This window comes from Terrapene carolina, unplaced genomic scaffold (genome assembly GCF_002925995.2).
Source record: "Terrapene carolina triunguis isolate 2854851 unplaced genomic scaffold, T_m_triunguis-2.0 Scaffold374, whole genome shotgun sequence".
Lineage (NCBI taxonomy): Eukaryota > Metazoa > Chordata > Testudines > Emydidae > Terrapene > Terrapene triunguis.
The window spans coordinates 5,135,936-5,150,849 of NW_020664725.1; the positions used below are offsets into that span (position 1 = coordinate 5,135,936).

The following is a 14,914-nucleotide window of genomic DNA, read 5'->3' on the forward strand; positions in this document are numbered from 1 at the left end:
ATCTGATGAACCTTCCCATCAATTTTTATATTCAAGTGGGGCTGTTGCTGTGACCATATCAAGGTTTGCACCAAAACCACGGATGCAGCCTTCTGCTGTTGACCAGAAGAGCAGAGTCGGTCAATCCAAGAAGATCACCTAAAGGAGCTGGTTTTGTGGCATTATTATCGTAGGATTGCTTGTGAGCACAGGGCTGTGTGTGACAATTTGTTGCACTGAAAAAGCCTTTTTAATAGCGTTGGTTGGGAATTTTTCAACCGCACGTTTTTCTATTTGAAAATGTTTCGTCAAAGCAGAAACTTTTTGTGGAAACAAATCTGCTTTGATGGCACAGGATGCACTTTCCAATCAAAAGTGGAGTAAAACCTGGCCTAGTGGTTTGGACCATTCATCTAGTAAGTGCTCTGGCCACTGGCTCTGCTGGTCTCTTTCTCTGCTTTTGCACAAATTTTTTTTTAAAAGTCTCTGTTTTGAAACCTTTGTCATAATTTTTCCCAAAATGAAATTCTGGTTTCCAGCCAGCCCTAATTGTGAATGGCCGACATGGAATGAATTTGGTAGGCCTCAGCCCAGTTACCAGCAGGTGAGCTCCTACATCACATGAGGCATTGCCACATTTGACATTAATTGGAACCATAGCTGCTGTGTGGATAAATCCAGGGCTGTCAAGCTGGCACCTTTAGCTAGCATTAAACCCACTAGAGAAAAATCAAATAGAAATGACCTTCTCTTCACTGATTTCCCCTTGTTACTTCACCTCCCTCTCTCTGTTCATGCTGTGCCGTTCCATGCCTTCCTACCAGCTGTTTGTCACAGCCTCAAGCCTAGTGAATTGGCTGCGTTTAAACATCCTTGACAAGGCGCTACATGGCTGGCCTGAAGAACAGTAGATTATAGGTGGTGTTGATGCCAACCAGGTGTGTTTGAGACAGGGCGCCCGCTTGAAAGCAATGTAAATATTTGCCAGCAGAAAAGATGAGCCGAGTCTCTTATTGGATGGGTTGGTGGGAGTGGGGGGAGGTTTCTAAGACCTGCTTTATGCCTCTGCACATTATCTACATGGGAAGAAAACAGGAGGTTAGGAGACAGGCATGTGTCTGATGGGGAGGCAGAGCGCAATGGATGGAGCCCCATGTTTCTTAAATTAAAATGCAGATGCTGGGAGAGGAGGAGGACACTCTCAGGTAGTTGTGGTGCAAAGCCATATCACCCCAGGGGGCCGCGACTGCTTCTCCAGGAGCTGCTGCAGATTTGTTATTTTCTTTGGCTTTTCAACTTTCTTCCCCTACCACTCCCCGCAGAGCTGCAGAGTCCTGCGCTGGCTCCCCTTTCAGTCTTCCTGCGGCTGCAGAGAACGGCATGCAGGACAGCAGAGCCTCTTCTGCTGCAGTAAGTGTCTAGCCTTCTGGTTGTGGAGGAAAAACTAGAAGAGGCAAACCCTGAAGGCTCAAACCCCAGCAGACCCACCCTCTCACCCCTCCCCCCCCCACATTTGTTATTTGGTAGAATATCATGAGGTGGGGGGGGGCTGAACTTGACGTTTAAATGCTTGAGGTTGGCAATACTAGAGCTGGCTGTGTGCACGGGGCCACATTCTGATCTGAGCAGTGTTGGTGTAAAGCTGGAATAATGCTCTCAAAGCCAGCAGTGCAACACCTGAGCAAATGGCACTGCCTTTGGCCCTAAGAGTCTGCCCTGCATCCACAATGGGTTTACAGCTACCTGTCGACTTATCTGGTCCCCATCACTCTGGTACCTGAAGTGGCTACAGCAGAGATCGCCATAACAATCTCTGGTGAGCTTTAAATGCCATATCTAGATTAATCATCCTCTACTGGGATAGGGCGTCAGTCTTCACAGGGCCGGGGGGGGTCAGACCGGAAGCAGCCTCTCCTCAGCTAGCATGCCAGGTAAATGCAGGACTTGGTTTCCTGGTGCCCTATGTATGCAGCCCAGCCATGCTACAGGGTTTTGAGTTGCCTGGCATCTCAAGTGACGCATGTGTTCAGTCACTCCCTGGTACCCATGTCCACTTCTTGCCCTGGCTGTGGGGCCGAGCCTGGAGCTGCTTCTCTCTCCTCTCAGCCACGGGGGATGATGCGGCACCTTTTCTGCCAGACACCAGGTAGCTTGTCCGCCATGCTGGATCCTGGCTGGGGAAGAGCAGGGGCAGCAGCAGCGCTGGGGACAAAAAATGAGAGAGGCCCAATGTGAGCCTCACACCCCTCCTCGCCAGCTGGGCATCCCCTCCCACAGCAATACCCCAGCTACCTGGCAGCTCCTGCCCAGACACCCCCAGCTTCTTCCCACCCTCAGCTCCCCCTTACACAGCCCCCAGGGAGTTACCTCCCAATGAGCACCCTGTAGCACCCATCCACCCCTCATATCCCAGCACCCTCTAGCACCCACCCCTCATATCCCAGCACCCTCCCATCTCCCCTGATACCCCAGCACCCTCTAGCATCCACCCACCTACCCCAGATATCCCAGATACCCTAGCACTCTCTAGCACTGGCTCACTCACTTCTATGCTGACCATAAGCTGAAGTGTATGGTTACATGCAAATTCTCTGCAAACAAGCTCCTTATCTAATGCGCATAGCATGTCACACAAGGCACTGCACTTCTTGGCAGCTGCAATGCTGAGCCGCAAGGGGTCAGTTTGTGATGCCAGGTTATCTACTATATATTCTCTTTCTTCTGTAGAAATATGGGGAAACTGTGGGCCTGAGTCTGCTTTCACTTGCACTGGTGTAATTCAGGAGTAAACCCAGGGAGGGGGGATGAGATTATAATGGCGCACGAGTGTTGTATCTTTTTGTGTCAGTTTCCGCAGCTACTCAGCACACCAGAGTCAGGCTCGGACTGTGCATCAAATCCATGCTAGCACTATGGGGGTCTCAATTTGGCTTGAGTATTTGGGCACTACTGCAATATTGATACATGGCAATAATAACACCTAGCTGTTGTTTGGTGCTTTTCTTCAATCTCTCTCTGAGTGCTTTACAAAGGTGGTTAGTATCAGCTGGGGAAACTGAGGTACCGAGCGGCCATAGATATCAATGCTCTTCACAAGGTGAGTAAGCAGCTTTATTGCTCTTCTACAGCTAGGGAAACTGAGGCATGGATGGTATCATCTAGTATCACCTGGGGAAACTGAGGCACCACATAGGGTTGGGACTTGCCCAAGGCCAAAAAACAATTTATCGTAGGAGCTGGGAACAGATCAGAGGCTTCCCCACACCCACTTCACTCCCCTGCTCTAGCCATTTCACTCCCCTGCCAGTTTGAAACTCCCTGAAGGCTGCTTAGAGGCAGTTGCAGATATGTGTTTAGCAGCACCCCACTTACACGGCACCTCTGCATTTGTCTCAATGATTTAAGCCGCAACGCCTCTGTGAAGGAGCTAAATATATCCAGCCTGCCTGGCTCATGCCAGAAAAGAGTCACTGAATGCATTCAACTTTATGTAATAAAATAAGGAGCAGTCCCAATAAATTCTTGCTTAGCACTTTACGCACTGCTGTGTCCATGCTGCTAGATTTTTCTGAGTTTAGGGCTACTGCCCACTTAGGAACCGGCTTTGTTATGTGAAGGTGACGGGTGCCACCTCCTGGCCACTGGGAATACAACACAATTGAACAGCTCCCTTCATTCCGCTAGCATCGCTATGGGGCCTCACAGGCCCCCTGCCTGTCTCAGAGACTCATAGAGTCACAGACCTTAAGGTCAGAAGAGACCATCATGATCATCTAGTCTAACCTCCTGCACATTGCAGGCCACAGAACCTCCCCCACCCACTCCTGTAATAGGCCCCTAATCTCTGGCTGAGTTACTGAAGTCCTCAAATCAGGATTTAAAGACTTCAAGTTACAGAGAATCCACCATGTACACTAGTTTAAACCTGCAAGGTGACCCAGGCTCCACACTGCAGAGGAAGGAGAAAAGCCCCCAGGGTATCTGCCAATCTGACCCAGATGAAAATTCCTTCCCGACCCCAAATATGGTGATCAGTTAGACCCTGAGCATGTGGGCAAGACCCGTCAGGCAGATACTTGGGAAAGAATTCTCTGTAGTAACTCAGAGCCCTCCCCACTTAGTGTCCAGTCTCCAGCATTGGGGATATTTGCTACTGGCAGTCGCCAATTAAACTGCAAGTGGTCATAAAGATATCAGGTACTTTCCGTAAGATATGGGGTGCTAATGCGGTAGGATGTAATACCAGAATAAGGCAGTCAATTTGCCTGTGAAATGCAGAGCATGTGTGGGATGCATGGACGCAGAAAAGCGGAGGCTTGAGTGGGCTGTTGAACTTTGTGAGGGGAGGTTTGAGACAGGAAGTAAAGATGTTTAATTTCCAGCCTCTCCTGATTTGCCCTGCTTGGATCCATTGAGCGGGGAGGGTTCGCTGCTCTCTCCCGTGCAGCAGAGAACTTATTCCAAATTCAAACTTCCCCAGGCCAGATGCCTCCACCTCAGCAGCGATAGCTTGGCCCCTGGGAATGTTTCGCAGAGTCTTGCTGCAACATTCTCGCTCTTGGCACAGCCTTGTCCAGTGAAATCTCTACATTGTTAGGAGCAACTCAGTGCCAGCAGTTGTCCTGGCATTGAGGGTCCCTAGAGTGAAGTAGCAGGGGGCATAAGGTGGAGACTTGTCACCTCAGGACTGAGGAGGAACATTTGCAGAAGAGGCGAGGGGTGTATAGAGGAGGAAAACCATCAGGGCACCTGGTCAGAAGTAGCCAGCCTAGGCCTGCTAGTGTGGCGGGGGGGTGCGGGGGGAAGGGAGGAGGAGACGGCAAGTGGTCAGAGACCATCACAGCCGGACAGTGGAGCTGAACCAGTGCTAGCAACAGTGAGAAAATGTTGGCAAAGTAGTAAGTCTGATAGCCTCACTGTGCCTCAGTTTTCTCCTCTGTGGAATGGGGATAATGCTTTTTCCCTACCTCACTGGTCGGGAGAAGTGGCATTGTGAAGATCCATTTATGTCTGTAAAGGGCTTTAGAGAAGTGTATGGACCGCGGCAATGAAAGCACTGACTGAAAAGAGACAGAGCTTTGTTTTCCAACACCGGGTCAGGGGGCTCCATCTGCTCTGCGAGATTACATTTATTTTTGTCCTCTTAACTGAACTTTCTTTTAATGGCAATGGAATGACAGGCCCTGAAATGGATTTCCTATGGACTCCATCCCGAGTGGCATTGTACCCAGCGTGTCTCCCGATAACCTTTCTTCCCTGCCCTGGGACTTTATCTGCCGCGTGACAAACACCCTCACTGGACAGAAAGAGGAAATTCCACTCATTGTTCTGCCGCTGCTGGGGTCTGACTAACACACTCTATCTTCTGCCTGCTGCTCCACTGTCAGGCCGGGATTGGCAGGCGTTTCCTGTGGTGACAATCAGCGGGGGCTTCGTGGGAGGAATGCGTTTCATTCCAAGACTCTCGGTTAGCTCCCAGCATGAGCCAGCTCAAAGGAACAAATACAGGCTTGCCGTTGCATTTTGGCCATGTTGCCATTGACCTGAGGATTATCCCCCTCCGATTCTCCTCTCTGTTGTCCCAGCTCATGGGTTCTAGGGTTCATGTGTGTGGGGGGGGGAAGGGTTCAAGAGACCCTTTCCCATGTTATCAAGTGGGAGAGGAATTCTCACTAGATGGGAAGGGCTCCTGATGATGGAAAAGGTTGAGAACTATTGTCCTAGCTAATTAATGTATACTAGCATTATTACTTCTCATGGTATAGCAGGGCCATCTTGGAGCCATATAGGTAAGAGCTCATGAGCTAATAAAAATATTCTTATGGACACCCGTACCACCCAGACAGTGAGGTGTAGGGAATCAAGCACCAGACTGGGAGTCAGAAGACCTGGGTACTATTCTTGGCTCTGCCCATGACCTTGGCCAAGTGGCTTTGCCCCAGTTTCCCCATCTGGAAAATTGGGGTTGAGCCTTCTTTTGTGAAGTACTTTGAGATTTGCAGCTGCAAGGTGCTGGGTAGCATTTCTTCCGTCCGAGGCTCTCGAAGCACTCTGCAAATTGCACAGCCTCATGTGCCGTGTGAGTTATGGCATGTGAGCCCCATTGCTGAGAAGAGAGAAGTGAGGCACAGAAAGGTAAAGTGCCTCGCCCTATGTCAAGGCCAGGAACAAGCCCAGATCTCTCGCCTGCCAATCCAGTGCTCTAACCACTGCACGAGCCTTCCTCTCATGCATCTCTAAGCAGGTTAAGGATGGTTAAGTAGGAAAGTGGTAAAAAGAAAAGGTAAAATGCCTCACAATGGGCTAAATTCTGATTTATCCTTCATGAATGCTCCGGTGGATTGGAAGGGGCAGGGACATGGTCTCACACCCAGCGCATCTGTGCAGGACTCGGGAAGAGCTCCGAGCCCAAGAGGAGGTGGCTAGTGAGCCTTTAACTTGTCTTCTCTTGTCCACTTCAATCCCTTTTTCTTTCGGTTTCTTTTCTCTAGTCTGTTTTTTTTTAAGCCAACTTTTATTTCCTTCCTTTGGCTGATCAACAACTATAGGGAGTCATCATAACCACCCACAGATAGCTGAAGGGTACCAAGGCCAAGGATGGTCCTTTGTCCTGGGGGAAACCATCCTGACACTGAGATCTGTTCCCTTTTTACAATTATGAAGATTCAGAGGAGCCCCAGTCATGGCCAGGACCCCATTGTGCTAGGCACTGTACAAACACAGAGCAAAAAGACGGTCCCTGCCCCCAAAGAGCTTGTGGGATAGACTTCTAAGAGCAGTGAGGGGAGCCCCATCCCTCAGAGATCTTTCAAAGGGATCTGAAGAACATGCAGTAAGGAGCCAGCCAGACTTGGTGTTGGAGTGGAACTAGATGGGACCTACTGGACCGTTTCCATTCCTAAGGCCCCAAACCAGCAATGGGATTCTCTCTATATACGTTACTGGGAGTTGTCTCAGGCTCGGGAGTTTCAGTGGCTCTGTGTCAGGCTTTGTAGAATTCTTACCTTTGTTCAAGGGGAAACAGAATCTTCTTAGTTTTAATTCTGAAGGCAGCCTGGTGTTTGTCTCCTGCTGGGACAGAGCAGTATAGCTCTTCCCTCCTTGGGCCTAGGCTGTATTCCTCTCAGGGGATCCCATGCAAGTGGAGCAGTATGGGAAGCTTGTAGATGCTAGACTAGGCTACATCTAGGGAAAGGACATGAGTGACAGGATGGGCCAGTGTTTAGGGGCTGAGAGACCTGGGTTCAAGTTCTTGCTCTGCCAAAGATTTCCTGTGTGAGCTTGAGTATATCACTTAGCCTCTCTGGGCTTCAGTTCCTCATGTGTAAAATGGGGATAACAATACTTTCCTACCTCCCAGAGATGTGGAGAGGCTGAAGGTTGTGAGGTACTCAGATACAGGGTGGTGGGTGTCATATGAGTACCTAAGACAGACAGAGGAAGCTTTACCATTACAACACTGACACGAACCTAGACCATCTCAACTGAAATTTATGAGGTTGAAAAACTGAACCAACACCAAGGTATTGGGCAATTAGTACCATGCAGGTGCTAAAGAAGGCTGACTCAGGAAGCAGGCTAGACAGACTCAGGCAGGGGACAAACTCAGCATGCCGTCTTCTATGACATTTTATTTTAATAACTTACAATGTGCTCATCACTGTTGCATCTGGATGCACGACATTAAAACAAACATCTCTTTGTATCCACCTGCACTAAGAAGCAATGCTAACCCTTCTGCCCACAAGAAAAGAAGTACTGTACATAGCAGGGGTGGGTGGAGGAGAGGAGAATGTACAATGAAGGGTTGGTCACTCTTCATACTTAGGACTGACTAATCTTCAAATGCTTTACAGGCATTAACTAATTGTTCCTCACAACACCCCTGGGAGACAGGTGAGTGCTGTCATCCCATATTATAGGTGGAGACCCTAAAGTGTGCGTTAAAGTGATTTGCCCAAAGCCAAAGAAAGAGTTGCTATGAGAAATGGGATTGGGACATGAGAGTTCCTGGCTCCCTGTCCTATACCCAGATCTCTACACTACACCCCATCCCACTCATTCTCAAAATAACTCTCAGTATGATTCTTGTAATTTTGCCTGCTTAATTCTCCTTTTCCATTCAAACTGTTCAGATCTGTCAGCATTTAGAAGGGGGTGAAGTAATACCTTTCATTGGACCAACTTCTGTTGGTGAACGAGACAAGAAGTTGGTCCAGTAAAAAATATTACCTCGCCCACCTTGTCTCTCTCATATCTTGGGACCAATGCAGCTACAACAACACTTCAAACAGCATTTAGAATGTCATTTGCATCATAACCATGTTCAACATGGACTTGTGTTGATTAAACTGATGGGGAAAAGCCCCAGGATCACCCACTTCTCTTTGGTCCATCATTTGGACACTCAACAGTAGAACTCAGTTGAAAAAACGGGAAGGGCATAGTGAAAAATTCACAAAATGTTGGCTGAAACTTCCCATTGGTGTTTCAAACTTCATTGAAACATCAAAATTAGAAAAATGTTGACCAGCTATGCTCAATATACTTTGCACGCCTGATTGTTACTGATTGAAAGCTCAGTGTCTCATGCATGTGAATGTTTTGCTTGCATAAATAAGATGTATGACTTATGGCTTAATCCAAAGCCCATTGAAGTCAATGGGAATCTTTCAGTTGACTTATTTATTTATTTATTTATTTATTTATTTATTATTCAATTGGTTTCGGCCTTTAGAAAATTCAATTTTGAGTGTCTCTACATCCTCATTGCTAGTGTTGTAGGCAAAGACCTATTGTGCTTCAGATAATTATATATTTTATTTTTTGTTTTGTATTTTTAAAGTACCTTTTTTCTTGAAAGGATACATCTAAAGCTGGTCAAAAAATGTACAATGGGACACTTTTCCATGAGAAAATGCTGATTCCAAGGAATCAACATGTTCTCCATGAACATGTCAATTCCATCAAACCATTTTTCCCGCCAGCCCTGTCTCCCCCAGCTCCCAGATTGCCTGGACAGCAGCCTCATGGGGCCACCTGACCTGCCACGCAGTCAGCTTCCTGGGAAGTCCTATGAGAGTGAATCCGTCAGCTGGGAGCAAGGCAAATAATTCTGTTTTGGTTCTCCCAAAATGGAATTTTTCAGACTTTTTCCTCCTACAAAAAAAATTCAATTTTTTGACATTTTCTTCTGATTTGGGACAAAAAATATTCTTCCACAAAATCAGAATATTTCATGGGAAGGAAATTCAATTTTCTCGCCAGCTCTAAATACATCATCATGACCCAAACTTTGCCTTTGCTTCTAGCTTTCCAAGAAGATAGAATGTACTAAGGCTTCACTACAATAGATTAACAAGAGTTGAACAGAGAAAGAAAGAAGAGATCCTGGGGTCAAATTTTCAAAAGAACCTAAGTGACTTAGGAACCTGTGTCCCATTTTCAAAAGTGACTTAGGCTACTAGGAGAAAATCAGTGAGATGTAGGCTCTATGGCCTAGATCTTCAAAAGTATTTAGGCACCTAACTCTCATTTATTTCAATTATGAAAATGGAGTTTAGGCTCCTATGTCACTTAGGATATGTCTACACAGCAGCTGGTGTAATTACCAGCTTGGGTAGATGTACATGCATTAATTCTGCTTGAATAATCCCACCTGCCCTAGTACGTAACTAGGGAGTCAGGTGGGATTGTAGCTGTACCTTTAGGCGCTTTTGAAGATTTTTTACCTGTTATCTCTTCTTTTCACATTTCATCCCAAGAACCGCTCCTCTTCAGCATATCTGGAGCCCTCCCCATGTCTCTTCTTTTAAGGCATGTTGTCAGACTTGCTTATGGCTCAAATGCATCTGGGAACTTCATTGAGTGAGTCGGACATTCCAATTTAGCAGCTTAAATGAACATCCCATAGGTATAAAAAATATACATTCTATGAAAATATATATAATATAGTGCAGTTAAATAGCCTCCCGGAGATCACTGGTGTGGTGGTCTGATTTGATTTAATTCTTTTGAGAAATCAGGAGCTATTTTCATGTCAAACCAGCCCTGTTCGTTTTTCTTCTGCGCTACTAGGTTATTGGGCATCTCCATATTGAGTTTGTGTCACGATAAAAAATGCCCCAGTCCCATGAGCATACAGAGCTACATTTTTGTGTCGCTGGTTTCATTGACTTCTGATAGGATGAAGCCAGGGTTGTCGTAACCTCTCTTTGCCTTGGCTTTAGCATCCTTCTCATTGTAGAGGCAAAAGGCACAGTGAGGAGTCTCTACTTCCACAGTCTTGCTGAAGTTGTGGAAGTCTACTCTATACTTCCCTTCCTTGGTCTTGGACACGATGGGAGCAAAGCGGTAGCCCCAGAGTACCTCCTCTGGGATATAGGATGTCCTGACCTGACAGGTAGCACTAGTGGCTTCCACTGTGCCATCTAAAAATACCACTAGCTCAAAATCCTGCTGGAGGATGGTTTCCACTGACATGTGGAAGAACGGGCTGGTCCTATCAATGACATGGTAAATAGTTAATGGGGAGATGAAGAAGAGGTTCTCATTGCCAGCATCCACCACAAAGTCTATGTTGACCTGGTCCAAGATGATAGTCTCTCCTTCTGGAGTGATGGTCGTCTTCAGAAGCTTCCCATAGATGTGGCTCCCAATCAGTAGACTCTTCCTAAGGTTGGCCACCCGGATAAGGAGGCACAGCTTGCCGCCTCGTTTGCTAATGACAGCATTCTTGCTGAAGGTGATGGTCTTGGCCCGTTTCTTGGACCTCGAAATCTTGGCCAAGATAGCACCGCACATGAAAGAGTTGATGATGACCCCAAGAATAGACTGGAAGATCAGCAGAAAAATGGCAGTGGCACACTGCTCTGTGACACACCGGAAGCCATAGCCAATGGTAACCTGGGTTTCCAGGGAGAACAGGAAAGCAGAGGTCAAGCCGTTTATGTTCTCCACACATGGGGTGTGGTTTATCGAAGGACTGAATTCAGGAAGATCTTTATGTATATATGCCACAACGTACCAAAGGAGACCAAATAGGAACCAACTGCCTAAGAATGCTGAGATGAAGATGGTCATCTTGTATCTCCATCTTAGGTCCAGGATGGTGGTCCATATATCAACCAAGAAGACAAACCGTGACTGTTCTTCCACGTTCCCAAACTCTATGTTACACCTTCCATCTTTAGATACCAGCCTTGCTCTTCGGCGACTGCGTTCCGTCAGATGGCTGGCAAAGCGCTTCCGGAAGTATTTGAACATTCCCTCTATCGACAAAGTAGTCTGGACAAAGAACAACATTTTATAAACATTATGGCAGGTGATGGTTTTATTTACAGTCGGAGAGAGAGGAATGACTCCTGTACAAGACTTAAGATGCTGACTTGCTTATGAAAAGTTATGACATTAGCACATTGGCCTTTGGCCATTTGGGAAGGATTCCAATTCATATATAAGGAAACAAATGTGTTCTTGCCCCAAGGAGCATTCCAGTGAAAAATAATAATAGCAGTTTGCTCAATAAGCTTTGCAAACATGAATGAATTAAATCTCACAACCCCCTATGAAGCAGCTGAGTATTAGTATTCCCACTCTCAGATGAAAAAACGTGAGGCACAGAGAAGTTAGATGATTTTTCCAAGGTCATACAATGGTCATAATTTTCAAAAGTGACTAGTGAGTTTAGGTGCACAATTCAAGACACCTTAAAGGGGCCTGGTTTTCAGAAACTGCAAAGTTTGGATATGGGGATTTTCATTCAGCTGCTAAAAAGATAGAGGGGCCAATCTTAGCAATTTGTATCTTTATGTATCAGCATTAGAAGAAGAGGGAATGTGAAATGGATAATGAACATTGGGAGGGTAGGGGGAAAGATGGAGAAGGACCTATACTAGCAATGTGAGATCTGAATGTCCATTTAGTTATTGTTAATATGCCCATTGCTCTGCTACCTGAGTTCAAATCTCAGATCCAGCTTCAGGTTTCAAACTCTCCCACAGTCGAATTTGTGTTTTGGTTCAGGCCCATCATTAATAAGAAATGACAAAACTGGAAGGGAAGGGGAGTTTTCTGCCTTCGCAAGAGGTACTGCTAAAAATAAAAAGCCAGATTCTGGCCTCCTTCCTCTGTCTTCTTGCTCATTTGGTTCCCTGTGACTGGCAAACACTAATAAGAGGGACATGAAATATGAGAGTCACTGATGGGAAAATAGTAGAGATGGCTTCAAACTGCAAAATTTGGGTCTGGGTTTGGAACCTCTCCAGAACTAGATGTGGAGTTTTGATTCAGCCCATTATAGAGCTAGGGACTAGCTGCAAAATCCATATGCAGATCTGGGTTCAGATTTTGAATCGCCCCAAAATTCAAGGATGTTCTGATTCAGGGAGTTGATTTGGCTTGTGACAAAAAGACTTATTTGATCCGCTAGCCAGTCCCCCTGCAAATGTGAGATGTAGTTCCCCAGAGAGAGGACATATTAGACTAACAGGCCACACTAACCCATCATGGTCGTGTACTGTATGTACATGTACTCCGCCTTTGTTGGACCACATTCTTCTCACATGGCCAAGTTTCATTTCATGCTCTAATCATGTATCCTGGGGCCAAAGAGTTTCAGCTTAAAAACAACTAAAATAAATTAAAATAAAAAGTGAGGCCCTGAGGAAAATGCTCTCGCTGGTGATTCACTGGCTGTTCCGAGTTTAACTTTACTGCATCTTTTGAGGACATTGGGTCCCCAACTCTGTAGAGATGTGTGTATTTCAGAGGGCTGGAGCCTGCATGACTGACCATCTGTTTTAGAGATACCCATCCCTGGAATAGTAGGAATGGTGCAGATCAGACTCCGGACTGAGGGGCATTTGGCAGAGCCCAGGGCTGGAACCACTGCATGGTGAAGCAAATCAGGATGGGTGTGCTTAGGCAGAGCTTGTGTTCCACATTGTTCTACAGCCCTCACCATCACTGGCATCAAATCAGACACCCAACAGAAAATGACATTAAACCCTCCCACAAAAAAACCACTGGAGTCTGAGATGTTGTGATGGAGGGAGATACCCACACTAGCCCTGCAAGACCCAAATTGGGCCAGGTGGGCCCAATCAGCTAATTATGCTGCAAATTAGGGAGCTTTTGGCTGGAGGCCTCTATAAGAGAACAGGCTCACCTGTGCAGAAACAGGCAGGGCCTGTAAAGTGGGCTACAGACTAGACTGCTGCTGCTGAGTGAGGGCAGTTGCTTCCTGGGAAGAGGGAGGAGTGCTTCGGAAGACTGCAGGAAGGCAGGCAGCAGTCAGTCCCTGGGAAAAAGGTTCTTGGAGCTGGGACACCCAGAGAGAGAAGGGGAGCTGGATGTGGTAGGCAGCAGTCCAGGGAAGGAGCAGTGAGGGCTGGGAGAGGAAAGCCCAGAACTGCTGAGTTGAGCGTCCCTGGACTAGAACTCGGAGCAGAGGGCAGGTCCAGGTTCCCCTACCAGCCACTGAGGGCAGCAAATGGACTGACGGCCTAGGACTGCTGATGGACTGAACCCTGGAAGGTGGAATGCTGAGTGGCCTGGCTGGTGGGCTGAGGCACAAAGGAAGCACTGAAGGTCCTGGAGCCAGAGGAGCTGCAGACCTGAGTTGGAGTGATGGCGTCCAAATTGTGGACAGAAGCATTGACCTCAGGAACTAATCCCCAGAGTGACCAGGAGGAGGCACCAGACTAGAGGTGAGTGGAGCACCCCGTGACAGATGTCTGCACCTCTGATCTCTGTTGGGGGACAAAACAGCTAAGGTCACATTTCGGCTCCTTAGCACTCAGTCTTGTTCTCTCTGAACTCAGAGGGAATTTCATCATTGGCTTTAAGAGGAGCAGGAGCAGCTCTTTAATGAAGGCAGTTGACTGATGGTTAAGGAGGGAGAGGCGCCTTAGGCTATTATATTAGGTCTTTCACCTCTCGTGTGCTGTGGTTTGGAAAGGAGATGAACTGGGTCTCTGAATGATCCTTAGATATAACATTATTTTAGTGCCTAATCTGTGGCTCTCTTTCCCTGGCCCAAATTCTGGCTGGTAGCACAGAATCCCATCAGCAATTCTAGCCTCTTACCTACTGAAATGGCCACCGCACAGGCTCTCTGCTGTACGAGCCATGCAGGGGATGAGAGAGCATAGCACAGAGGATGGATTGTGGTCTGCAAGTCTGGCTCTGTAATGTCACCTACATGTACACACACCTACACCCATGTTATTTGTGCTCCTATTAGGAATAATCAGGGTGGGGTCATGCAGGCCCACCAACAGGGGAGGCATAGGGGGCAATTGCCCAGGGGCCTGGGTGATTTAAAAGGGCCTGGGACCGCCTCCACCGTCAGTGCAGTGGGGCTAAGGCAAGCTTCCTGCCCGCCCTTGTGCCGCACCGGTCCCGGAAGTGGCCAGCCAGTTCCTGCAGATCCTGGGGATGGGGTCTCCACATGCTGCCCCTGCCCCGAGTGTTGACTCTGCAGTGTCTATTGGCTGGGAACTGTGGCCGATGGGAGCTGCGGGGGTGGTGCCTGCAGGCAGCAGTGCGTGGAAACCCCCAGGGCCTCCCACCTAGGAGCTGCTGCCAGAGGGGTGTGCCGGTCACTTTTGGGAGCTGCCCGAGGTAAGCGCTGCCCCCCCGTCCCATTCCTGCACTCCAACCCCCAGCCTAGAGCCTGCACCCCGCACCCAAACTCCCTCCCAGAGCCTGCACCCCACACTCCCTCCCGCACCCCAACCCCCTGTTGCAGCCTGGTGAAAGTGAGTGAGGGTGGAGGAGAGCAAGCAATGTAGGGAGGGGGGATAGAGTGAGCAGGGGGCGGGGCCCCAGAAAGAGGCGAGACAGAGGTGTGGTCTCAGGGAAGGGGCAGGGCAGGGGCGGGGCAAAGGTCATTGAGTTTGCACGATTAGACAGTTGGCAACCCTACCGGGTG

At 47.8% G+C, this 14,914-nt stretch overlaps 1 protein-coding gene across 1 annotated transcript; it reads right to left on the reverse strand.

Moving 5' to 3' along the window:
• Positions 1-10,125: 10,125 nt before the first annotated feature.
• On the reverse strand, positions 10,126-11,250 carry KCNJ1 (potassium voltage-gated channel subfamily J member 1). Its single transcript, XM_024209657.2, has one exon. The coding sequence runs from the start codon at positions 11,242-11,244 to the stop codon at positions 10,126-10,128; it is 1,119 nt and encodes a 372-aa protein (XP_024065425.1). The 5' UTR covers positions 11,245-11,250.
• Positions 11,251-14,914: the final 3,664 nt, after the last annotated feature.